At 41.7% G+C, this 27,866-nt stretch overlaps 1 protein-coding gene across 3 annotated transcripts in view; it reads right to left on the bottom strand.

Moving 5' to 3' along the window:
- Positions 1–27,866, bottom strand: part of LOC126088603 (uncharacterized) — a 92,747-nt gene that overhangs the window by 27,782 nt on the left and 37,099 nt on the right. For 2 of the 3 annotated variants that reach the window (XM_049906813.1, XM_049906815.1), the window contains exons 4-5: positions 12,097–12,166; positions 2,701–2,880 (exon numbers count right to left, since the gene is read on the bottom strand). In XM_049906813.1, coding sequence (XP_049762770.1) covers positions 2,701–2,880; positions 12,097–12,166 — 250 coding nt within the window. The remainder of the gene's footprint in view (positions 1–2,700; positions 2,881–12,096; positions 12,167–27,866) is intronic. The other variant, XM_049906814.1, reaches the window with a different exon arrangement.

Below are 27,866 nucleotides of genomic sequence, written 5' to 3'. Positions count from 1 at the left end.
GGGCACCAATGTCATCACTGGAGGTGACACGGCTGTATAAGCAAGGCAGTGGCATTCAGACAACATTCAACCACTTGACACCGGCAGAGATGTCTGCCAAAAGCTCATAGGCAGTTAGCCACTTGACATGGCTTGAACACTGAGAATAATTTTTAATGGATATTGGCACAAGAGCATGCATTCGTATAATATTTTGGATCATTTCCACACAACGTTTAATTACTTTACGCACATAATGACAGACTAAGGAAAAAGGGTGAGTATTTTGTTTTCAGATATGACAGAACCATCAACTAACATTGGTAAATCTGACAACACACAGTCTGGGCCACACTGGCATTTTGAGCCATGTTTAAGTACACAGCAGTTAATTATGAGTTATATGTACTGGGCAATGTTTCAACATTGCAGTAAAACTCTAAGAGTGCAATTATGGAATCTCATGAAATTATTTTGGAAAAGGAATTACAAAGTAGAAACTAACAAGTATCAGAATTAAGTTAAAAAGAGAGCTTATTACTGTTGGCATGCATAAAAAAGCATTAATGTTTTCATTTATTATGGTGCCCACAGATTTAAATTAACAATCTGCTTGATTAATAAGAGTGGTATTGTAATGCCAAATGAAGACAAGAAAATTACTGTTGCTTTCAGTAACATAACAGTGACTAAGCTTCATGCATTGTCAAGAAAAAAGTGAATCTTTTTCTAATCAAAACAATGAAATGAAGTGTTCATGATAAACTGTTTTATTTACTATAAAATGCTTCACATTAACAAATGAGATTCTGAGTACTTTTAACTGGTCTATCCACTTTACAACTCTGTTAACACTCTGGCCTCTGAGCCCAAAAGCAACTCAGGCCATGGCACTGCGTCCAATAGGACCACACCTGAGTATATGTTTCGTTTCACAACACACAAGCCACCTCGACTGCTGGACTAGGGTCACATGAAAACGAAGTATGGACATCTTGATGTGACTGACTAAGCATGTGCGCGCGCGCGCGCGCACGTGTGTGTGTGTGTGTGTGTGTGTGTGTGTGTGTGTGTGTGTGTGTGTGTGTGTGTGTGTGTGTGTGTGCGTGTGCACGTGTGTGCGTGTGCACGTGTGCGCGTGTGCACGTGTGCGCGTGTGCACGTGTGCGCGTGTGCACGTGTGCGCGTGTGCACGTGTGCGCGTGTGCACGTGTGCGCGTGTGTGTGCGCGCACCAAGATTCATGTGTGTACACTTTAGGTTTTGATGTTTTCTGTAATTCTGTTATAAATATGTCATTTTTTTTTTTATAAGTAATTTTGATAACTCTAGAGGAGAAACTGCGCAACTCTGGATTAGAGGGAGAAATATCTGAGTGGCGATGGTCTGAACAAATTTGTGAAGAACTCTTCCGGACACACAACACTAGGTCAAGAAACTGTTCCTAGTGCAACTACCAAAAATAGGCTTGTAGGACGACACTCTACTGATAAAATGTCTGCAACTGAGATGAAGCTGCATCCAACATAGGTTTGGAAGATTTGTTCGGAAGAGACGAAACAGTCTGCTGGTGAAGCAAACACGAAAGTAACAGAAGGGGACAGTTATACTTTCCATCACCATTATTATAAAATTTGTAATTATCACAGAACTACAACAAAGATGAAAAATAAACACTGAACCTGATCTTTTTCAGTGTGTATTGTCCTCTGAGATCTCAAAGATATGCCAGCAACATACACCTGGTTGGGTGAAATGGGTCTCAAAATATGGTTTAATCCATTCCCTCAACAATTTTAGTTTTCGTGTAGATTCATTATGATACTTTGCCTTTCTATTAAACATTATGTATGAACACAGGCAAGTCCTTACAGAAACAGTTAAATCTGGAATAGCAGACATGCCATGTAACAACTATCTGATGCGTGTCGTGTAGCTGGGATGTGTATTCTACAGTTATGAATACATCAATAAAATTTTTAAGTTACTTCAATTACCTTAAAACTAGAGAGACTGATTTTAATTTCTTAAAGTAAATTCAATAAATGAAATAGTATGGAGATTTTGAATACATCCCACAGACTGTGAATACAGTTATTCCCCAATTGCTGCAATTAAAACTATTCCTCTTGCGTCATGTTAAAGGACAGGCTCTAAGACATACGCACAGATGACATACATTTGGATTCTGTCTGTTTGCAGCATGTGCTGTACCTGGCATGCCCGATGATAAGAGTGATTGAGAAGTTATTCCAAGTTGCTATACCTGAAATGACTGATTTCAATAAGGGCACTCCACAAGGATTTCTGTGTCCACCAATAAACATCTGCCATCACACTCTCCAAAAGCAGTGTTTGCCAGTGCTTGTGTATGTACACAAATACTGCCCAACACCAAAATTTGAACATAAAATATATATCTAGTTTTGTTTCATTCTAACTAGATATCCACCAAAAAACATTAACTACAAGCAAAATGCCACAATCTAACAAGGACACAAACTCTGAATGTTTTCTGAAGAATATATACAATTAAGATGAACAGCACACTAACTACTACTGTTACAGAAACAAGGGTTAGTACAGCAATCAATAGGCATCAAATTTAATTACCGTGCTCCTGCTAAAAGAAGTAAGATTCATACAGATGTGCAAAGAGAAGTAAATTTAGAAATTTGACACCAGTCGAAGGCCGCTCCATGTAGAAGATTTCCTGGCGTACCTTTGCTCACTTTCAGCTGGGTGACGCTGAAACGAGGAGGTGGACGGTAAGCATCAGGTGGATCCTGTGGAAGAATTGGCACTCCACGATGGTAAATCATACCCTTCAGACCAGTACTACGCACATCCACTGCTGACACTGGAGTCACCAGTGGTAATTCTCCAACACGCAGCTGAACAGCTACAACATACAAGCAGTTAGCTCACATGCAGTTAGCTGCACTGAAGCACATGCCACGGACAACACCTGTAAAAACTGATTAATATTAACATTTCAACAAGTAATTTAGAACATCACTTATGAACACATACATACAAAGAGCTGGATTCTGTACCAACATGCTGATTTTAAAATAAAATATTTTGGAGTACTGGATACCACTGAAGATTAATGACTAATTCAGAAAGTTTCATTATTTTTTTCTTTGACATCGGCTGCACAATCCACATGTGCTCCTTGTGGATTTCAGACACGTTACTGTTGACAGCTGCTCTCCCTGTAAATACAGCATAACCTTACTCTAACCTGCAAAGATATGGAAGAGTGAATAAGATAAATTGTGTTCAGTACATTGTTAAACTATTTTTGTATACTGTAATGCAAGGCTGGCATCAGCTAAAAGATGTGGAATTCCGATTAAAAACTCTTTTCTGTCACAGTCAACATATTACACTCAGGGTTATCAATCTAGAACAATTTAGTCAGTGTAGCTGAAATCTCTGTTTCAAGATCTAAAGCACAATGCATTGAAGCAGATCATATCAACTCCAAGATACTAGTGATGGATTCTGCCTGTAGAAAAGGGGAGACATTGATTTATGAAACAACACTTTAGCTTTGTAATTATCAGGAATACAGTGATCTGATGCAATGTCACAAGACAGCCGAGTGATGCTAAACTATGAGATGACACTATGCATTTTTGTACATGTGGGGTCATGGTTGATGGGAGGTTGGTACTTGTTAGGACAAGATACAAAGTGTGCAAAGTCTGCAGGGTGGGCACAGAGTAATAGCTTACACTGAAGGGAACAAGTAAAGAAAAGCAAACCCCTGACATGTCCAGTATGGTTAAAACTGGGTTTGGGATGAAAGTAAGACCTTTTGAGACGACTGACTTTTGTAAGAGGCAGGTTTTTAGAAAAGTCTTCAAACAAGCTGAAGACAGTACATTGCAGCAGTGTTGTGGAGAGTGAAAGAAGTTTCTAGAGACGTTGGAGGTCAAACAGAACAGCGAAAAACAAGTTCTGAGAACTATGGTGGGTTAATGGGGAAAGGAAGGTTGGATCAGAGTATTGATTTCTTTAGTGTCTGGTGGTACTCCCAGCCAGGAGCAAAATTTAAGTAGCTAAGTAGCTTTGAAAGTTTCTTCAAACTGTATTCGGAACATTGTTCCAGCATTGGGGGTGCAATGATCTTCCTTTCTAAGATGGAATTTAGTAAACTTGTCAGAGACAAAAATATTGTAAGAAGAACTGAAGCAATTTAGTAATTTCAGTGCTCTAATAGTCACTATGACATCGTCAGTTCATGTATTTTCCCCTCATCTATTTACTCAATATCCTGTCATCTGTTATTTGGATATAGCTGCTTTTCAGTTTTTGATTTGTTTGTACACAGACATCTCACTACCAGGTATTATTACTGCCAGGACACACTAAATATGAATCTCACATTCCAGAGCACAAAGTTGTTCTATTATTTATTGTGGTTTCTATGCAGTCAATATCAATGAAACAATGTTGTTCAGACATTGAAGACTGTTCATACAGTTTCTAATGAAAACTACTGTCACAGCCCTCTTTTTAAACATTTTTTCAGGGCAGCAGCAAATAGTATTGAAAACATGAAATTAGCTTGTCCAAGATTTTTCTCACTCTCCCTTTTCCATTCTCTTAATGTCATTTAACTGAATCTGAAATCATATTGTAGATTTCACTCAATAAATTAAGAAATGGATAGCTATACATATGTACATATCGGCAGCCACTCAAGGAGTATTTTAGGGGAATTGGTTAAAAAATCTATTTGAAAGGCCCAGTGAAATTTTTACAAGTTTTCTCCCAGAGTAACTTACACTGTACCTACGTGACAAGTTGCCTGCCTTTCAGAACTGTGGCAGTTCTGTCCAGTTAAAGCTGCTGACAAGAGACGCCTTGGGCCCTCTGCTGAAACTGCTAGCGAATTCACGCCATTGGTTTTAGCCAATGGCGTGCATGGGATACAGGTCACATGTGTGGACGCTGGAGTGTTCTGCCGTGCGGAACACAGTTGCCTCTGCTTTTCACAACCGGCCAGCAATGTAAGTTAACATGAACCGCTTCCCCTTCTGTTACCCATTTCAATTAATTGTTCGACCTCCTAGACTGGCCTAAACCTGGTAACTTCTAACCCTAGGCGCACCCCTTGTACACCGTACATTGAAATATATCCTCTTTATTGTACCTAGTTTCCTGTTTTGTTGTTTAACAGCAGCCCTGGACGCTTACTCTCAAATCCTGACCGCTCGACCTCCTGCACACTGTTGTCACGAGGCATATGTAACAACCTTCTTCCCCCTTCCCTGCCTGTATACATTAACACATAAATGCAGTGTCTGTTCTATCAGACATATCCAACGGAACAGACACCATACTACAGTTCACGACAGTCAGTCTTTGATTTGAAATAAATTGCTTCTCACTCAGTTGTATTTGCTGTCAAGAGCATCTTGAAATCTATAAATTATTGAGAAATAACAATTCACAGTCATTGTTTCTCCCATAAGTTCATTCACCACTTGCAGGTAACCATCTAAAATCAAGTTGTTTACTGATTTTACTTATATCAAATCTAACAACTAAAATTATACGCTGTGAAAATAATAATAATAATAATAATAATAATAATAAGAAGAAGAAGAAGAAGAAGAAGAAGAAGAAGAATCAAACTTTCTACTTAAAATCGTCATCTTTTAGTTTTATTTATTCTTTTTAAATGGAACTTTTTGTATAACATAGGTAGAACTCTATCAGGACTGCAGTGTCACAAGTCCCTTGATCAACTGATGTTGACAGCAATCTTCAATCTTCATAGAAGTACAATGAAATATTTTCAAACTGATTTGTAAACAATTATGACAAAAGAAGTTCCCAAAATGAGTTTTCATTATAACTAGATGGTACAAAACAGTTCAGGTTATAATGGATCTTTTACATTGGGATAAATTTATTTTATTTTCTGTTAGATGTTTTCGCTAAATAGCTGAATAAATTGTAATTAGGAATAATTTAATTAAGCAGAGTAGAGAAGATAAAGTCAAAGAGATGTTCACTGGGCACACATTGTCATAATGTAACATCATTGCATTGTTTGGTTGTTAAAACAAGTCATTTGTGTTCGGTTCTGCTGTTCGGTCGTGCACGTATCTGAAAGGAATTAACTCGGGGACTAGAATAAACTTTCACATAATAGTTACAATTCGACGTTCCGACAAAAGGGGTTAACGTCAGTGTTAATTTGAATTGTGGGCGACAGGATTAGTTTTGACAGACTCATGAAAACGGACATAACAAAAGTTCTTCGCATATCATCCTTGAATGTGACTTTTTATTTCATTAACAATTGTGGGCTCATTAAAAGCTATTATCTCATGATTAGGATCAATCCCTCTTTCCTCCTAGATAGTGATCAGTCATTAACATTTATGTCATAAGAAAAAGGATTATTAATAAAAGTGATGTTAAATGACAATTACGTGTTATTCCATTTGTGTGGAACCAACGTAATATCTCTGAAATGACATTGATATATAATGTGTGTTAAATACTGAACTGAGATAGGAAGTAAATTGAAATTAGTGAACATTTGATACTGAGACTATAGAAGCAAAAGCGCTTAAGGTTTCTCTTCTCTAAAATGGCAAAATAGGTACGAACTTTAACTCAATAGTCGACATTATGTATAGCATTTCATACTTATTTTGAAGACGTGCTGTTAAACAAAGAAACGTCTCTGTACGAGTAATAAAATTAAATCTAGAAACATAATTAATAATGGCGAACTCCACTTTAACAAACTGTATTGAGTGTCGTCATCGGGCAATAACTGCTCAACCCTGGAGACTTGTGTGGTGAAATTAGAAGTCGGGCATATAAAACAAACTTAAAAATCCATTCAAGTTACAGTGGAGTCGGCACAACATGACATGGGCAGTTATAAGGTCTACTAAAACAATGGATTGTCAGTATCTTGTATCACTGGGAGAAACAAGGGAACACATCTAAAATATTATTTCCTATTCTGTATTCATGTCACTCTAGTTTTCTTCCAAATGACTTCTCTCTGCTATTCCAAAGAAGCACATTTACGTGCAGAAAAGTTTGCCGCTAAAGGATGGTCTGTTCCACCTAACAAGGAGGTATATCTCGCTTGAGATCAAACAGAGATTGAAAATTATTGAAGGTTTTTTAATTCCGCCTGAGAAGCCTTGCCACTTGACAGAACTCCGGCACCAATGTGTTGGACACCCTTTACATCAGACATGATCTTAAAATTCTAGGGGTCATAGGATTTGTTACAATTACATTGTTTATTAGTCTGCAGTAGCTAATGAAGGGTGACATCTATGGATCATCCACAAAGTTTCTGTAACTACAGTTCTAGTTTTTTGTTGTGGTCTACCACAGATATCAGACAGTGCAAAAGCCCCATCAACTCACATACAGATACATTTATACTAAACTATTACAGTTTTGTAAATAACATATTGATTATACCCTAACAGCTTTCCTAGTTACTCTTTACAGAATACATTCATACAATTTGAGGAACCTTCTTATACACTGCCCTCGCCAGCAAAATCAACACGTGTGCATACACACTTCATAAACAGTAAAATGAGTCAACTGAAATCAGTCAAGTCACACAAATGCCTGAGTTGCAGCAGTTTGTGAGTATTTGGAGTGGAACGATCACATAGGTTCAGTGGTAGATTAAGAAAGTGGAAGACTTTGCTTCATTGGCAGAATACTGGGATAATACAGTCAGTCTATAAAGGAGACTGGATAAAAAATACTCACACAATCCATGCTAAAATATTGCTGAAGTGTGTGGCACCCATGCTAGACAGGTTTAACAGTACAGAAGAAATAATAGATTTAATGATAAGTTAGTTTGATCCAAGGGATGTTGAAAATCATAGAAATGCTGAAAATCTGACCTGGCAGAACCATCCCTTGAAATTCTACTTACAAGTCAAGTTTCAAACTGCATCCAGATAAACTCACATCCAATGGATGTTCTTCACCTTGTATCGCAGTGTTTGTGTAGCCCAGAGAAAAACAGCTTCCATTACAGCTTCTAGTTTTTAGAGTCAGTAAATCTCTTTCCAGCTCAAGGAGAATATCTGTCTTCCCTACCATAATTAAGAAGGGAATGTTTCATAGTATCACAGCATAAGAGAAGTTTGTAATTTACAGCATGAAATAATCTGGTCACCAATATCCTATCCATTCAGTTATTACTGCTGCTGATTCTTCATATATTATCTGAAGACCACAATAATAAAGCACAGTATCTCTGATGTTTTAAATTGTTTATATATACAATTTATAGAAGGTTAAATATACTAGTTATTTATTATCTCTCAGCATGTTTTCAAACACAAACATCACACTGTTTGCAAGAATTTATGTTTGTTCCGTAAAACTGTTTTCATTATTGTATTATTTTTAATATACAGAGTGAGCAAAAAGTCTTGCCCTGATAACAATTTATTACAGAATAACCATTTGACACAATAATTCACATTTGGTGCCATTACATAGATTAGTGTTACTAGTTTTTTTTTAAGACCACTTACGTTAGTAAACCTCAACGTGTGCTCCCTTGGTAGCTCGGAAAATGTCGAGGCGGTATTTCAGTTCCCACCAGGTGTTTCGTAACGTGTTATCACAGCACTCACAGCACTTGTATCCTAGCTTTCAATTCGTTGACATCAACAATTGGTGTGATGAAGACTCTGTCCTTGATATAGCCCCAGAATAAAAAGTCAAAGGGCGTAATGTCTGGAGAGTGGGGTGGACAGGGTGTTGGACCGTTCCTTCCACTCCACCGATCCGGAAATGTTTCATTCAGGAAATCATGCACATCAAAGCCCAGTGTGTGTGTGTGTGTGTGTGTGTGTGTGTGTGTGTGTGTGGGAGGGGGGGGGTGCTCCATCTTGCTGGAAAATTATCCATGGTTGATATTCTTCTAACTGTGGGGCTATGAACTGTTGCAAAACGTCTAAGTAAATGTTAGCAGTAATGGATTTGTCTGTGAAGAAAAATGGTCCAAAAACCTTGTTATGCATGAAGTCGCACCAAACATTCACTTTCTTGCTGTCTCGCTGTAACTGTATAGTAGCATGAGGAGATTCTGAACCCCATACACAGACACTGTGCCTATTTATGCTGTGGGTACTGTGACAGAACACATGTTATGAAACACCTGGCGGGATCTGGAATACTGCCTCAACATTCTCCGAGCTACCAAGGTAGCACACGTTGAGGTTTACTAACGTAAGTGGTCTTAAAAAAACTAGTAACACTAACCTATGTTATGGCATAAAACGTAACTTATTATGTCAAACGTTTATTCTGTCATAAATTTTTATAATCAGGGCAAGACTCTGCTCACCATGTATTTCATGAACACATTATTAATTGGTTGAAAGAGAGAATGGCACCTAACAGACTAATTCCTTATAACAATTATTTATTTGGTACTACTGCTCAGTTTTCACCCTACATCCACTAGGCACACTTGATAATGATTATTGGGTTGAAATTGGCCAGTAGTATCACATAAAGCACTTTTACAAGACAGAGCAGCCTCAGTGGACTCACAGCTTCTTCCAACTGATTTTGTATGTCTATGGGCTCTATCACGAAGAAAACATTCTGATGTATGTCATTGCTGCTAGAATACTTCCCCCCCCCCCCCACCTTTTCTCCTATCATCTCCTTCATTCCCACAGTGGGAGGGGGTGGAGGGGGTGGGGGGCGAGGGGGGGGGGGAGGGTGGCAAGATGCACTGTAGTTTGAATCAGGGAAGGGAGGGAGGGAGGGAGGGAGGGAGGGAGGGAGGGAGGGAGGGAGGAAGGAAGGAAGGAAGGAAGGAAGGAAGGAAGGTTAGGGTTTGACACCCTACTGACAATAATATCCATAGAGAGAGAGCAGAAGCTCCAATTGGATAAGAACAGAGCAGAATTATCAACCAAGGCCTTTCAAAAGAACCTGTTCTAGTTATTTGGGAAACGAAAGTAAAGCTCATCTAGGATTGTCGGATGGGAATTTACACCTCACCTGCGCCACATGACTATGACTAGGTGAGTCACTGAAATGCCATGCGCAAAATGGAACTCGACCTGGCTGGAGACCCAAATGTGTGTCTTCTATCAAGCACAATGAGGAAAGCTTTAGGAATGAACATACCCCATATGAGAGGACATTGAGCAGTTATGTACTGAGTATTTGTCAATTGCTGAACACCTATAGAAAATAACCACAACAATATTATGGAAAGGATAGATTGCTACCCATTGCAAATATGACACATTGATTTGTAGAAAGGCACTTCTTCAGGAAAGAAAAACACAAGTGATACATAAACTGTCAATTTGAGAATGGAAATGGATCTTTATGTAAGCCTGGCCATAAGAACCTCAACAGAAATCACAATGTTTGAATGATGCTATAATTATTTATTTCTCATATCTCACGCAAAGCATACACAAGAAGAACACCACACAATCAAATCAATATAAAATTAAAAGTAATCATAATGAGTGTACTGGTGTTTGCAATCCAGATGATTCAATCAATCAACAACTGTAATGAACACACATTATGGTGATGTTAATTTGCCATGACTATACAAAATATGATAGAAATCAACTTTCCATTAATTCAGTGTATAAGGTAACAACAGAAATAATCAACTTTTGACAATATTAAGTAATTGGGTAGATAAAAAAGTAACTGCATAGATAAAAAAAAATAGATCAACAAGCAGTGGCAGAAGAACAGACACTTTAGGAAGTTCTAAAGGTTTTAGGTATGCTATGTTTTGGAGCCAGTAGCCCCTTCTTCCATCATAAATGTTGAAGGGTGGGGTAGAGGGGTGAAGGAAGAGGATTGGAGAGTTTTAGGAAAAAGGGACAGAGCTCAGAAAAGTCACCCAGAACCATGGGTCAGGTGATATTTACCGGATGGGATGAGAAAGGTCTTTCCTTCTCATCCCAGGGTTCTGATTGACTTTTCTAAACTTGCCCCTTCTTCTAAACCTCTCCCATCCTCTTCCTTCACCCTCTATGTTACCCTTCAACCCTCCTGCCGGAAGGCCGAAAGCTTGCATACCTAAAACCTTTTTGTAGCGTATAAGGTAAGTTACATTATGCAGCTCACAATAACTATCCAATTTCACAACAGTCTGGTATGATACATTACAGCACTGGATGCAGCCCTTGCAGCTCATCACTTATCTTATGGATGTTGGGGATGGAAGATTCAAATACAATCAATTTGTTAATTGGATTTGTTGCAGTGTGATTTTGATCTGAAACCTAATAACAACTAGATAAACTTTAAAGTGTGATTTATCTTCTAAACTTTCCTTCCTCTGCCTCCTTTTAATTTAACTTTGCCTGCCTCTTCACTTAGGTTTGCTCCATTATTTTATTTTATTTTATATCATTTTGTAAATTTACATGTAACACACACACACACACACACACACACACACACACACACACACATTTTGTTTGTTTGTCATTACTTTTTGTTGACTGTCTATTTCATTCAAGCTTAGCTCTCACCTGTCACATGCAGAGCAACTACAGTTAAATACTAATAGAATTTTGGACTTTGAAATTTGGTTGTTAGAAATTCCTGCAGGTTCCTCCCTACCCTGATGAAAGAAAGAGAAAATTCTGAAAGACATGGACATGTGTTTTAAACCTGTTTATCTGGCTGCCCTGGCCCTGTTCCACCTGCTTCTCTTTCCATGTCCATAAATTTGATGCTTCTGTTCTGTTACAAATGTTGTTAAATTAATTGTTAATAGAGCAGCAAGAGAATTACTATAGGGTAATTACAGCACAACAAAGCTCACCACATCTGGTGGCTGCACAAAGGTTTAGAAAACAACTTACCTTTGAACAACAGCATGCTTTACTGTAATGTAAATCAGACAAACCTAAGACACAAAATCTTTTCTCTAAGTCCTAAACATTGAGGTAATTTTGCATGGTAGTTCAAACAAGGGAACCACAATTGGTTTTGTATAAAATATTTAGATAGATTAAACAATAGTTTGCGAGATGTGGCACAATAAGATGAGAATTTTAAGTTTAATTATACGTGAGGCACTCACCTGAAGGTGCTTTTATTGCAGGTGAGACATTCTGCTTGCCATTTTTCATACTAGCCAGCTCTGATTGTGCCTGAAACATTTCATGTCATTGGAATTAAGAACAAAGGAGTAAATTAGAAAAACAGAGGATGTGCTCAGAAGGAAGGTAGTGTGTCCATTACACCTTAAAAAAGCAAATACTAAATAAGTTTTAGTTGTTTAGCCCAGTATGGATTATATTTAATAGAAAGAAATGACCATTTCCCATCTTGAGGAACCTGGTGTAAAAAGTTCAAGTCCTAGCAGCAAAAACAAAAAACCAATAACATTCCTCTGTCTGAAATGAGAGGAAAAAAGTGTGTGATGGAGGAGGAATGTGAAAGAGGAGGAAAGAAACTGAATTAAAACAAATACACTATAGGTAAAAAAAAATTTTTTTTGATCACCTACCACAACATTGGATTTGTCGTTAAAACAGGGATTTTGTTTCCAATATCCCATCATCATATCCCTGCCCTGATAATAAAATAAGTATAACAATGTAAAGAACAAACATCTCTGTTGGGTATCTGACTGGTTGGTCACAGAGACGAGCATTGACGAGTATCCACAACAACACTGGTGTGCCTTTACCGATGACAGTTTCATTAGAATTGGCCTCATTCCTTCATCTGTCTGTATAGCAATCAGTTCACATTAGTTTAAAGTATGCTGTGTGCATCTTGCAGTGTGTTTGTGTACCTGATCAAGTTCATAAACATATTACCTCCTAACAGAATGCAAGCAGCAGACTAAAAGTGAAAAACATGTTGTAATTGTAGCTATGCATCAGGACAGCTATTCTAGTATGACAATAGCAGCAAATATTGGTGTAGCCCAATCTACAGTTGTGTATACATAGCAATGGTCCAAGCAAACTGGAGCCAATGCAAGTGCTTTGTCATCTGGAAGACCCTGAGTAACATCATGCAGGCCATATTAGTTCATAAGTACAGAGTAAATGTCAAAGAATTCACACTGCACCTGAAATTCACAAGGAAGTAAATAGTATGCGAGCAGCTCCAATCTCTGTCTCAACGGTGGAATTCTGTCTACATCAACAAGGTTTAAAAGGGGAGAAAAAACTACCAAAAAACCTTTATTATGTAAACAAAATAAGGTGAATAGACAAAACACCATAAAAACTGGAACATGCAGCAGTTGTCCAAAGAGTTATTCATGGATGACTACATCTGAAGTATTTGGAAGCCATCATTGAATGTTTGTTTGTTCATCGACTTCGTGGAGAACCTATGAAAAGTCAGTATTTGACACCAAGGGTGAAGTATGGTGGAGTTTTAGTCACGGTGTGGGGTGTTTTGTGGGTGATAAAGTGGGTGATCTAGTGGGAATTAATGGAAAATTTAAGAAGGAAGGGTATCACAGGATACTGATCAACAGTGCGGTTCCATCTGGCAAGAAATTACTTAGTCATGGGTTTGTTCTGCAGTAGGAAAATGATCCAAAACGTGCTTCTTAATTGTTCAGAGGGTATGTGAATAGAAGAGAGAAATGTGGGGAACTGAAGAATATGATTTGGTCAAGTCAGTCACCTGACTTAAATCCCACTGAACTCTTATTGAGTGAACTTGACGTGAAGATCAGAAATCTGAGGTTATCTAATGTTCAAGATCTATGCAATAATTTATAGATATGTTGTACTGCAATATGTGAAAAAACACTACTAAATCTTATCTCTGGAATGCAAAGAGTTTGTGCAGCTGTTCTGAAGATAAAAGGTGGATACTGTGAAGAGGCCAAGATATAAACCATACTGTATTTTACTTAATGATAGACACACAAAATATTTATTTTGTTGGTCTATTTAGTTTGTACAATTTTGTTTGGACACTGAAATAAAGTTTTTATCATGAAAGATCAAAAACTATCGACCAGCAGTGTAAATATAAATAAAGGGGCACTGTTCATTGGAAAACATTCCTTGAGTGGCAATGATCTGTTATGACTGAGTCTATTTCTCTCTTATAGAATGCTTACATTGGTGGAAAACTAACCACAAGCACTGTCAAAAGGTAGCCCATACAAAAGTTATTTGACAACTGTTTTTGCATCAACTGCAGAGCTTACAGGGCAATGAATTAGGCCTTCAGCTTTTCCACATGATATAGTGATTAATACATTAGACTCTAGTCGGGTTCAAACCCCTTTTCATCCACACCTGTTCAGGTCTTGACAGTTTTCCCAGAGCAGGACTGGCTCTTTCTGCAGGGTCATAGCCACCTCCTGCTGCTCTATCTCAAATTACCTATATCTTAAATATCATACTTCCCCTCCACTATGAATTATAAGAAAATCATTATGACCAAATTAAGTATGTATTAGTACTTGTAGGCTACATCATTTGTTGGTTGAAACCTTAATGCACATGAAGTGAGTGATGGAGATACAAGCACTGTCAGATACTCTTAACATGTCAGCTTGTAGCATTACTCACAAAATAGATAGAGATATATAAATATCTCAGATACGGTGTGTTTTGCAAAGACTGCAGTCATAAAAGATAGATGTGGATGGTTTGTCCAAAAAGTAAATCATTTCAAGTGTAAAAGCAGAGCTATTGTCAGAGATGCATTAATGACTGACAAAACCAAAAGAAAAAGGGATTTTCCTGTGATGCAGTGAGACTTGTGCAAGATAAAATGGGAAAAAGTCATAGAAACTCTGTCATTACTGACTTAACAACAGGGCCTCACCTTACAAGCAATGAGAGAAAAGGGAGTGCATAATAGTGTCGTGCGAAAAAACTCGTGTTGATTTGGCTCCCAGCTGAAGGTTACAGTGACATACTGTCAGTGGTGGAAGAGGAGAACTGATTGAGGCATAGTAGTGCAAACACCACAGGAACCCAGTGGAGTAAACTTTACGAAAAAAAAAATCCAATATTATTTTGGAATCCACCTGCACCTCTTTACAAGCTGTAAAGTCTGCTATAAGAAAGTACATCAGGTGGTAAACTGGAATAGAAATTGACCAACCACTGTTACACACCGCACTGGAATCTAGATGAGATATTTGTCTTCTTTGTCCACACAGCAGGAGGATGATATCCTCTCATTGTCTGACCTGAGTAACCAACCCCTCCTTTCTATAGCTCAAATAAAATAAGGGACATAAAAATTGCAAAAGTCTGGAAAATTGCTTCTGCTTTAAAGTGATTCTATTGGCAGTATGTGAAATTTTGCCTCTTGAAGGTAGTATTCCTCAGCTGTTATATCACCTTATAATTTAATAGTTTTCCTCAATTTAATTTTCTTATAACATAGTCAGAATCCAATGCTTTAAGGGGAGGTTTACTTTCTTTTGGTTCAAAAAAATCTATTTTTTTTAAATTGCATTTTTGGATCCATAAAAGTGTTTAGAATCCTCCCCTGAAATGGTGTTTCCAAATACGGAATGGAAATGTTTTATTCGCGGTTGAACAAAAAAATGGACCTGCCTGAAATCGGCCTTTTTCACGCACCAGTTTTTTCGGGAATTTCGACTTTGTAGTCGTGAAAAATTATTCTACGTGCTTGCCCTTGACTAAAGCTGATAAAGTGATCAAGGAGCTTATGACGTACTACGGCTTGGTAATCCGACGGCATTCCAATTTGGTGGAACAGATGAAGAAGGCAATTTGGGCAACGTATTTCCGCAAGTGTTCGACGGATGACCACTCGCGACACTAAAATTGTCCAGCTGGGGAAACTAGTTGGTGCAAGTGGTGCATTGCAGAGGCTACTGGACATCTGGACGAATATCAACATGACCAGCTGCTCTCCAAAGAAGTTCAAAAAGTGATTCATCCGATCTACAAGGCCCTTTTGGAGGACGAGTTATCGTACCAGTGCTTAGGAGGAAACACACAAAATTCAAATGAAAGTTTGAATGCGTGTGTTTGGAAGTTAGCCCCCAAGCATTTGCATTCTGGTGCGAAGACTGTGGATATCACAACTTTCCTGGCAGTGAGCACCTTAAACGAAGGGTATACGGCAATTCTGAAGACCATGACAATGATGGACGTCATCCTGGGACTCTATTCAAAGCAGTTCGCCAAGCTTTCGGACAATAATGGGATTCAAGCGGCCGAATACCGCTTGTCACAGGCCGTATGAGCGGTTCTGGAGTAGTGCAGGTTGGCTCAGATCAAGCAGAATGCCCTCTGTGAGGAAGAGGAAGGACTAGTTTATGGACCCGGAACAGCAGATTTAATGCAAGTTGCATAATATTGCATTTATATGTAATCAAAATTTCAAAAGCGTTTCTCTCTAATTGACTTTTTTTTATCGCACGGTAGGGTAACTTCAAATCTACTGAACCGATTGGCACGATTCTTGATTTCCGACAAAGCTAACTAAATTGTCTAGGAGTTGTACAACTTTTATTCCGATCCATGAGCTATAAATATTTTTACTTGGCCGACAAAGTCAAAAAATCGATGACAAAATCCTATTTTTTTTTTTTCAAATGGCCGCCATTTTGTTTCCTATGGTCCAAATAACTCAAGCAAGGTACAACTCCTAAACAATCTTATATACTTCACTAACGTCAACTCAATTTTGATTTCAGACGAGCTGGCTGACCTGTGACATACCGCGCGAGGTGGTCTACATCTAAATTTTGTTTCATTCCAACGGCACTTCTGTCTTGCTCTTTGACATTTCCAGTCAAAAGAAGTCCAGTTTGTAGAGGAAATATCAATAAACATTTTGACCAAATTTGACATTCATACCTATAACACATCCGAGAAAAAAATTTCTCAAAGAATGTGCTTTTTTCGGGCCAAAGATAGTAAACCTCCCCTTAATACACGATATCTGCTTATGATATTGCTAGAAACAAAAATCACAGAATACAGGTCCCTCTTTTTAGAGTAAAGGAATGAAACACAGAATTATGCACAGGTTTTCCTTTCAGCCAGTTAACACAGATAATTATCACAGCAGCCAGCTAGTATGATGAACATCACCTGCTCCATTCAGAATGCTGGCCACTCAGACAACCCTAAAATGCTATTTCAGGTCACAAATAATACTGTGTGGCTGCTCAGCATTACTTACAATTTGATGATTGATTATCTAACAAGATAATGTCAAAGGGGATATTGATTCAATGCCTTCATTATCTTATTACTTAGTATGTGCTGTAAAATCTCAAAATGTTCTGGAGTATTTTGGAACGGTTTTATTCCATATCCATATACCAGTGTGTGTGTGTGTGTGTGTGTGTGTGTGACCACGAGTGCGCGTGCTTGAAGCTTATGGAGGCTCAATGGCGATGTCAGCACCCTTACACCCATTAAAAGAAATTAATGTGGATAAAACAGCGAAAATGTTAACATACACGCTAAGATAACAAAGAAATACTAAAATGTGCTATACAGGAGATTAAAACACAAGTAAAAAAAAAATGAAGAAGACATGGATGAGCCAGTCGCCCTATTAACACATTAAACCATCTACTGGGAACAAATGGGCAGATCTAGCAGCCCTGGAGATGTGTTGTGATCCTCAGTTCTTTTAAGTAGGTCATCACCCCTGCATCCCATCACCTTATTGTTGAGGCCTGGTACGCAGCAGAAATACACCTCTTTCACCAGCCATCGTAGGTGGAAGAGGTCATCCTGGATTATTTTATCTGCTAGGCACAAACATTGGAGAGGGTGAAGGGCATTAAGAGAATCTGAACAGACAAGAAATTTAGTTCTGGAAGAACGTAAGAACGTCTCACCTGCTCCAGTGTCTACAAGATTGCAAACAATTTTGTGTCTAAGACAGCAAATTCTTGAGGCAGTCGAACCTTGAGGACACGATCCGGGAAAATGACAGAGCAACCAACAGAATCCCCTTGCCTAGCCCCATCCGTAAAGACAGCCACATAGTTGTAGCGTTCATATCAAATGTCAGAAAATTTCACACTAAAAACATAAGCAGAGCGTAATCTTTCCTGTACTGCACTAAACTTACAATCACACTGGGCATCTGCAGTAACCAGGGTGATAGAAGGTTAAAACCCTGGATTGGGGGTTGTATTTGCTCCACACCAAGTGTCTCGAGTACATGCTGACGCAGATTCCAAATAGCATTGTGGCTCATGGATGGTTGGAGAAAAGGCTTTCAGTGTTGGATGAGCAACAATCTGGAATGCGGGTGAAGTTGGAGCTGCGAGGTACTTATATGCCTGACCCATTATGAGCAGCTGCCGCCAGATAGTGAGTGGCAGTTCCCCGGCTTCAGCACTGAGACTGGGTATGGGACGGGACTGGTCCGATAAGCACCCATGGCCAGCCAAATCCCCTCATGGAGGACACGGTCAAATCATCTTTAAATAAGAAGTCTTTCTTGATCCACACACTAAGCAACCATAGTCCAGCCGAGAACTCATGAAAGCCATATAAAACTAAAGCAGACGTGCCCCGCCATGCTCCCCCAAGACCTGTGGCTAAGACACTTTAAAATATTCAGCACCTTCAGTGTTATACCTTTCAGACATATTAGATGTGGCAACCACGACATTTGGAATAAAAAATGAGGCCCTGAAACATCACTGAGTCTCTAAAATGTAGAATGGTGTCCCTCATACTCAAGACAGGTAAATTAAAAACACACTGAGAACAATTAAAATGAATGAATACATGTGCGCGCTCGCCTGTGCCCCCCCCCCCCCCCTCCCCCCCACACACACACTAATCTGGAGAAAACTGAAATCCCATCTTTGTAGCCCACTCCTCCAACCTCCGCACTGGAAGTTGCAACTGATGGCTCGTTGTTGCAACACTGAAGGAGGAACAGAAAGCAACAAAATTGTCCACAAATAAGGAGCACTGTATAGGACTCTTTACCATAGATGTGATACTGTTTATGGCTATGGCAAATAGGGTAACACTTAAAACATTGCCCTAAGGGACACCGTTCTCCTGCCCAAAACGATCTGACAGTGTGTTACCAACTCGGGTCCTAAACAACTGCTGAAACAGAAATGACAGTATGAAGATGGGGAGGTGGCCATGAAAACCCCACTGATGCCATTGTGTGAGAATACAATGTCCTCAAGTAGTATCGTACACCTTACTGATCTTTAAGAACATGAAGTTACAGTGATGTTTACGTATGAAAGTCTGCTTTCAGGGTCAGGTTATTGACAGTGGAGTGAAATCTTTGGAATCCACACTGAGAGCAGCTAAGGAGTTGGCTGGTCTCTAGCAAAACTCCTTTCCTGGTTTGAGGAGAGCTATCAAAAGTGTTTCTCTCCATGTGTTGGGGAAGTTACCTGTCTGCCATATAAGATTAAAACATTTGAGTCAGATTTCCTTTGATGCTACTGGCAAATGTTGAAGCATGCAGTACCAGATTTGGTCATGATGAGGTGCAGTGTCAAGAGTCTCTGACGGGGCCGATTCCATCTCCCGCGTGGAGAAAGGATAAAATTGTTGGATCTGAAGTCCAATTTTCGCCTCCCTACAGTCACATGGTAGTGAGTAAATGCTGGTTCCTGGTTAACATTGGCAGTAGTTTTTTTGCAAAACTCCCCACCAACGTCTCACTGATGTCTGCTGGCACTGTTTGGAGACATCCCTTTTTCAGCACTGCTGCTATTGGTAAACAACTGTGTTTACCAGAAATCCTCCTGATATGTTCCCATATTTTCATAGCACAAGTGGCACAGTTGATGGAGTCTAGAAACACCTTCCATGACCTTTTCTTACTCTACTTAATTACATGTCAAGCCTTGGCTCTAGCAAACCCAAAAGGCTGTGATGTTGTCTGCTACTGGACAGTGCTTAAACTGTCGAAGAGCAGCATGCCTGTCCTGGACTGCTGAGTGGCACTTAACCAGTCCACCAATGTTCAGGCTGTCTCCTATTATGACCTGCGGACGTTAGGATTGATAAGTCGGCGGCATAATGCATCACCCATGAAATGTGGTCCACCCATTCCTAGATGCTGTTGCGATGTTCAAACACAGCCAGCTGGCTGAACAGTGTTCAGTTAGCCCTGCTGACCACACATGTCTGTGGCTTCTCTTCAGGTAGAGCCCCAACCAGTAGGTGAATGTGGAGTGGGAAGTGGTCACTGGAATGAAGGTCATCAATGACCTCCCACTGAACGGAGTCTGTAAGGGCTCAAGAGGAGAACAGTCGATGGTTGAGAATGACTCAGTAACAGTAAAGAAATATGTGAGAGTACCTGTGTTGAGGATGCACAGCTTTTTAAACATCATGAGGCTTGCCAAAATCTGACCCTGAGGGCAAGCAGAACTGTTGGATCTGAAGTCAAATTTTCCTCTCTCTACAGTCACATGATAGTGACAAAACGTCAGTTCCTGGTTAATACTGGCAGTAGCCACAAGACATGATGGACACTGAAGTCCTCCAGTACAGGACAATCCTCCGACACTCATGAATTTTGGCAGCAACTTGCTTGCAGGTCAGTATCCGGGGGGGAGACCGGTGGAGTGATGCATGTTACTTAGAAACCCCCCGCCCCATGGCTCTGTCCCCAGTCAGGTCACCCTTTTGGTGAAGGGTGTAACCCTGTAGCACAGGGGGATTGAATTCTTATCTTGTTTTCTTCAAGGAAGACACTGCAGTCCTTAATCCAGACAGTGTGATCACTTTAGAGGAGATGAACAACCAACACATTCATGGGCAGCCTTACCACATTGGCCACAAGTGGCTGCTCCTTTACAACCTGAGGTGGCGTGTGTCCCCGAAGCACTGGTATGTGAAATAGTGCATTGGGTTAGGAAAATAAGGCCACACACTGAGGTAAAGGATATCAGCCTTAATGTGCTCTGGAAGTTTTGTGCTGCTGAAAGTCAGTATAAATGAGTTGGATTTCACAAGATCGCCATCCACCCATTTCATTACGCTCTGTACATCAACAATGTCTTTTGGAACCACTCAGTTTTCATTTCTTCTCGGGGCATGTCTACCAGATCTCTGCAAGTCACAGCACCATTGCTGTAGTTCAAGGTGTTGTGCAGTTCAATTTCTATTGCATACTCCCAGAGGCACTAAGCTTTCTGGATGTTCCTCAGTTGTTGGGAATTGGATGTTTCTACCAACAGGGCACCATTTCGCAAGTGCCTGACAGATTTTAAGCCTCCAGCAATCCTCTCTAACCCGTTTTGTAGATAAAAAGGTGAAACTTTCTTGAAGCTCCCCTCTTCCCCCCCCCCTTTCTTTGTTTGATTATAAAAAACACATTTTAGCCATCAGCATGCATTCTGTTACTTGATACTGACAGAGTCTGTGTAATGTTCAAGTAATGGAGACGCTTACCAGTCCCCGTACTCAGCAAATGAACGCAGAGCCCCAGAACGCCATATACTGCTCGCTGAAGGATTTTGTTTGGGCCGCTGAGACTGTTAGAAAATCCACCTTGAACCAAAATTTATTTCCCTTGTGTGACTAAGGACCTCCATTAGGACGGGCACGTCAATACACATGAGCAGTGTCGACAGTAATAGCGCAAACCAAACTGACACTTGGTGCAGTGGCTGATGGGAGTTACTGTAAAGGCATTTAATACAGTACCTCCCATGTGCCACCATGTCGAGTGTCAACTTTGTTCGCACAAATAGTACAATGTTCAATACTTTCCCAGTTGATCAGTTTTATTTTCATTTTTTTCTCTGCAACAGCAGAAGGATTCAAAGCAAGTTGGTGCACCAGTGAGACATGGTGGAAGTTACGCTGGTTATCGAGAGAGGGCAGTGGCCTTGTCAGTCATCGTTGCAGTACCGGTCATGTTGTGGTTGGTGGTGGGCCGTGAGAACCTGGAGTTTGTTTTAGCTGGGTATGGAAGCAACGCTCGTGACTGGACAACATGGCATGAGACTTCATGCCAATAGTGGAACTGGGGCCTTACTACATCTGGAGGATACAGTTGCTGTGCAGAGACCTGAATACAACTGTCTGCATCCTATCATCCTGCCAAGACATTTGTCTGTCGCAGATACCTTCAGCCATGTTGATTCTGGTGGGTAAGCTGTTTTCGCATCTAGGATCTTTCTTGTTCAATTGACTGTTCGGTGGCCCTTTACGACTTTCACATTGACCTGTGATCCCTCAAATGTGCTGTCACATTCTGTGTGTGGGAGTGCCTCACCCTGTAGGTGCCATTTTGCTTACAAGTACTACATGTCTCTATCGTGTAAGTTACTGGGTCTAACTTACTAAAGCTGTGCAAATTGTTCAAACTGTATAGAGCTTGCACCCGGAAAGTTTCCTGGAGTAATATCTGTTTATTTAAAACCCAATTCCTGGAAAGTTCTATAAACACCACTGTGGTAAAGTCTGTTATGTTGTTTGAAGTACATTACCTTGAATAGCAGCATGTGTGTCTTAAGTGAGAGTCCGTCAAATTGCTGGTAATGGTTGCTCTTATAGTACTTGATTACGTACTGGTTCAAACGTGTGCACAAGCAGCTCAATTATGCAATGCCCTTAGTTGTAATTTTAAATGTGTAATTTTATCTTAACCCTATAATGAGCTGTGTTTTTCTGCTTTGCACACAGCAAGAGTATTTCAATAAGCCTCCTACTTAAATCATTGGAGGGTTCAAGTTGCAAGGAAAATGTCCTACGTGCTTTAAAGTGTTGCAATTTGCCTTAAGAACTTCAGGTTTACTGACTGTCTACAAGGCTGTACATTAAAATCTGATTTAATATCTTGCATGCAAAATGTTGGTTGGCTGGTTTAAAAGGTGTGTGTGTGGGGGAGGAGGGGGGGGGGGGGTGGCAAACTGCGAGGTCATCAGTCCCTTGTTCCCAGTAGAACAGTTACCTAAGGGAAAGAAGAAAACAAAGACGATGTACGACACAATAACAGGAGAAAGGAAGACCCAGAAGACAACAAACATTACAATGGACAAAACAGGACAAGAAAACCACAGAGAGATGCAAGAAACAGGGAGAGGAGATTAAAAACAAGAAAGCAGATAACCATGGTTGACTGACCATGAGAATAAGAACGGAGAAGCCATCCACTCTGCAACACACTAAAACCTCCACCCTAAAAGTCCTAGGGTGGAGGACACAGAGGGACAAAGGACATGCACTAAAACTCAGATAAAATGATAAAACCCACCCTCACGAATAAAATGTAAAACTAAAGCTGCTGTTGAGGCATTGTCGTCCAACACCGGGATGCTAGGAAAGTCTGCCGCAGGGTGGCTAAAAGTGGGCAATCCAGCAAGAGGTGGATGACTGTCACTTGGGAGCCACAGCGACACTGAGGTGGATCCTCGCGACAGAGGAGGTAACCATGTACAGAGGAGGTAACCATGTGTGGGCCATGTATGGCCACTGCAGAGTCGACAGAGGACAACTGATTCCCTTCGAGAAGCCTGTGCAGGGAAGACTTTCACACATTCGCAGTCTCCTTAATGACATGCAGTTTGTTGCGCACACTGTTATGCCACTCCGTTTCCCAAAGCCGAAAAACCTTGCAGCATAAGACAGAACGCAGGTCAGTTTCAGAGATGCCCATCTCCAGGAGCGGTTTCCGCTTAGACTGTTTGGCCAGCCTGTCAACAAGTTCGTTGCCTGGGATTCCGACATTTGCTGGAAAACACCAATGAACGACTGGACCGTTCCAGGACCCAGATGGACTCCTGGATGTTTGCTACCAAAGGATGGCGAAGGTAGCCCTGGTCGATAGCTTGTAAGCTGCTCAGGGAGTCAGAACAGAGAAGAAATGACTCACCAGAACAGGAACAGATGTACTGAAGTGCACGAGATATGGCCACAAGCCCTGCAGTGAATATACTACAGCCAGCAGGCAAGGAATGCTGTTCAATATGGCCTCTGTGGACATAGGCGAAGCCAACATTACCATCAGCCATCGAGCCCCGCAACACATCAAGAATCAAGAGGAAGTGACAGTGGAGAGTGGTGGGGTTAACGGAGTCCTTAGGGCCATGCAAAAGGTCCAGACAAAGCTTTGACCGAGGTGTATACCATGGAGGTGTATGTTTTTTTTTTTTTTTTTTTTTTTTTTGTTTTAGGGCGCAAAACTGCTAAGGTCATTAGCGCCCAGCCCGTGACTTAAGACAGTAAAAAACCGAATTTTATAACCAGCAGCAATGGGAACAAAGTCAGAAAATTTGAGAAACTAAAAATAGAAGAATGCTTAAAAATCCACTACAGAAAGGGGGTGATTGTCCCCAAAAAAAGGTTCAAATGACTGACGCCATTTCACTGTCACTAATAAACTGGAGAACGCGGTCGGCGGAGCGCGTGTCATCTGCTAAAATCGACGATAGATCAGGCGATAGCTGTACACGGGAGCGTAACGGATTAAAATAGGGGCATTCAATTAAAAGGTGTCTTACCGTCCACAGCTGAGAGCAGTGGGGACGGAGTGGGGGAGGATCGCCGCTTAAAAGATGTCGATGGCTAAAACGACAGTGCCCTATCCGGAGTCTAGCTAAAATTACCTCCTCCCGACGACGCGTTCGGGAGGAAGAGGTCCAAGCGCAAGGAAGGGCTTTCACTTCCCGCAATTTATTACAGGGAAGTGCCGACCAATGCGCATGCCATAAATGAGCAACTTGGCGACATAAACCGCTCCGTAGATCGGTGAAGGGAAGCGACCGAATAGCTGGCCGAGGAAGAGAGACTGCAGCCTTGGCCGCCATATCGGCCGCCTCATTCCCACAGATACCAGCGTGTCCCGGGAGCCAGAGGAACGCCACCGAGACGCCCCTCAGGTGGAGCAAGCGCAGACAGTCCTGAATCCGGTGGACCAGAGGGTGCACAGGGTAAAGAGCTTGGAGACTGAGGAGAGAGCTGAGAGAATCTGAGCAGATTACGTACTGTATCCGCTGATGGCGGCGGATGTAGTGGACAGCCTGGAGAACAGCGTAAAGCTCCGCAGTATAAACCGAACACTGGTCGGGAAGCCGAAATTGATTTGGGGTGTCGCCAACAATATAAGCACTCCCTACACCTAACGATGTTTTCGAGCCGTCGGTGTAAATAAATGTGGCCTCCGTCATTGCTGCACATAGAGCAGCAAATGCCCGACGATAAACAAGTGTAGGGGTACCATCCTTGGGAAATTGACAAAGGTCACGGAGCAGGCAGATCCGGGGACGGAGCCAAGGCGGTGCTGTACCCCAAGTTGTCCAGAAGGTTTTAGGAAAGCGGAAGGAAAGAGAATGGAGCAGTTGACGGAAGCGGACTCCCGGGGGTAGTAGGGAAGAGGAGCGGCCTGCATACCCTACATCAAAGGAGGCGTCGAAAAAAGGATCATGGGCTGGATTAGTAGGCATGGAAGACAGATGGCTAGCATAACGACTCAGGAGTACTGCCCGCCGATTGGACAGCGGAGGTTCAGCAGTCTCAGCATAAAGGCTTTCCACAGGGCTAGTGTAAAAAGCTCCAGACACTAAACGTAATCCACGGTGGTGGATAGAGTCGAGACGCCGAAGAATAGACGGCCGAGCAGAGGAGTAGACTATGCTTCCATAATCCAATTTCGAGCGCACTAAGGCGCGATAGAGGCGGAGAAGGACCACTCGGTCCGCTCCCCAGGAGGTACCATTCAGGACACGGAGGGTGTTGAGGGATCGCAGACAGCGAGCCGAAAGATAGGAAACGTGGGAGGACCAGCTTAGTTTTCTGTCAAACATAAGACCCAAGAATTTAGCGACGTCTGAAAACGGAAGGTTGACAGGACCTAGATGTAAGGAGGGCGGAAGAAACTCCTTACGTCGCCAAAAATTGACACAAACGGTCTTACTGGGTGAGAAACGGAAGCCAGTTTCGATGCTCCACGAGTGGAGGCGATCGAGACATCCTTGAAGACGTCGTTCAAGAAGGCTGGTCCATTGAGAGCTGTAGTAGATCGCAAAATCGTCCACAAAGAGGGAGCCCGAGACATCAGGAGGGAGACAATCCATAATTGGATTTATGGCGATGGCAAATAGTACAACACTCAGCACAGATCCCTGGGGTACCCCGTTTTCTTGGGAGAAAGTACGGGAGAGAGTAGTGTTCACCCGCACCCTAAAAGTGCGCTCTGCCATAAATTCGCGAAGAAAAAGGGGCAGCCGGCCTCGAAAGCCCCATGAGAACAGTGTGCGGAGGATGCCTGTCCTCCAACAGGTATCGTATGCTCTCTCCAGATCAAAAAATATTGCTACCGTTTGGCGTTTCCGGAGAAAATTGTTCATGATATAAGTGGAGAGAGCAACAAGATGGTCAACGGCAGAACGATGCTTCTGAAATCCGCATTGGGCTGGTGTTAAAAGACTACGGGATTCTAGCCACCAAGCTAAACGGTAATTCACCATACGCTCCAAAACCTTACAGACACTACTCGTGAGAGAAATGGGGCGATAGCTAGATGGGAGATGTTTGTCCTTTCCAGGTTTCGGAACGGGAACGACAATAGCTTCCCGCCACCGTTTGGGAAAGGTACTGTCGGTCCAAATTCGATTATAAAGGCGAAGGAGGTAACGCAGACTAGGGGTTGATAAATGCAGCAACATTTGGACATGGATACCATCCGGTCCCGGGGCGGAGGAGCGAGAAGATGAGAGGGCATGTTGGAGTTCCCGCATGGAGAAAACGGTATTGTAGCTTTCGTGATTTTGAGAGGAGAAAGCAAGAGGTCGCACTTCCGCTGCACGTTTCTTCGGGAGAAACGCTGGCGGGTAATTTGAAGAGCTCGAAATCTCAGCAAAGTGCTGACCCAACGAGTTAGAAATTGCGACGGGGTCCACTAAGGTATCATGCGCGACAGTGAGCCCAGAGACCGGGGAGAAACTAGGCGCGCCTGAGAACCGTCGAAGCCGACTCCAAACTTCCGAGGAGGGAGTGAAGGTGTTAAATGAGCTAATAAAGAATTTCCAGCTTGCCTTCTTGCTATCGCGGATGACGCGACGGCATCGCGCACGGAGCTGCTTATAGCGGATACAGTTGGCCAAAGTAGGATGGTGACGGAAAATGCGAAGAGCACGTCGCCGCTCACGTATTGCATCACGGCATGCCTCGTTCCACCAAGGAACTGGGGGGCGCCGGGGCAATTCGGAGGTGCGTGGTATTGAACGTTCCGCAGCTGTAAGGATAACGTCGGTAATATGTGTGACCTCATCGTCGACGCTGGGAAAGCGACGGTCATCGAATGTCGCGAGAGACGAAAAAAGTGTCCAATCGGCTTGGGCAAACTTCCAGCGTCGCGGGTGCATATATGGCAGTTGAGGCTGCAGTCTGAGGACACATGGAAAGTGGTCACTCGAGTGTGTATCATCAAGGGCGAACCATTCGAAGCGCCGAGCTAGCGGAACAGTACCGACCGCAAGGTCCAAATGAGATAAGGTTGTCGTGGAGGCAGACAAAAATGTGGGGACCCCAGTGTTGAGGCAAACTAGATCCGCTTGGTGGAAGACGTCTAGCAATACGGAGCCACGTGGACAAGGGTGTGGAGATCCCCAAAGCGGGTGGTGGGCATTGAAGTCCCCAACCAGCAAATAGGGGGGTGGAAGCTGACCAAGAAGATGAAGGAGATCAGCTCGTGCCATTGGTGTGGACGATGGAATGTATACAGTACAAAGAGAGAACGTGTATCCGGAAAGTGAAAGACGGACGGCGACGGCTTGGAAGGAACAGTTTAAGGGGATTGGGTGATAATGGAGAGTATCATGGAGAAGAATCATGAGTCCTCCATGGGCTGGAGAGCCTTCAACAGAGGGGAGATCATATCGGACGGACTGAAAATGAGGGAGAACAAAGCGGTCAT

This window comes from Schistocerca cancellata, chromosome 6, assembly GCF_023864275.1.
Source record: "Schistocerca cancellata isolate TAMUIC-IGC-003103 chromosome 6, iqSchCanc2.1, whole genome shotgun sequence".
In the NCBI taxonomy this organism is placed as follows: domain Eukaryota; kingdom Metazoa; phylum Arthropoda; class Insecta; order Orthoptera; family Acrididae; genus Schistocerca; species Schistocerca cancellata.
This window is presented reverse-complemented; position numbering and strand designations above follow the sequence as displayed.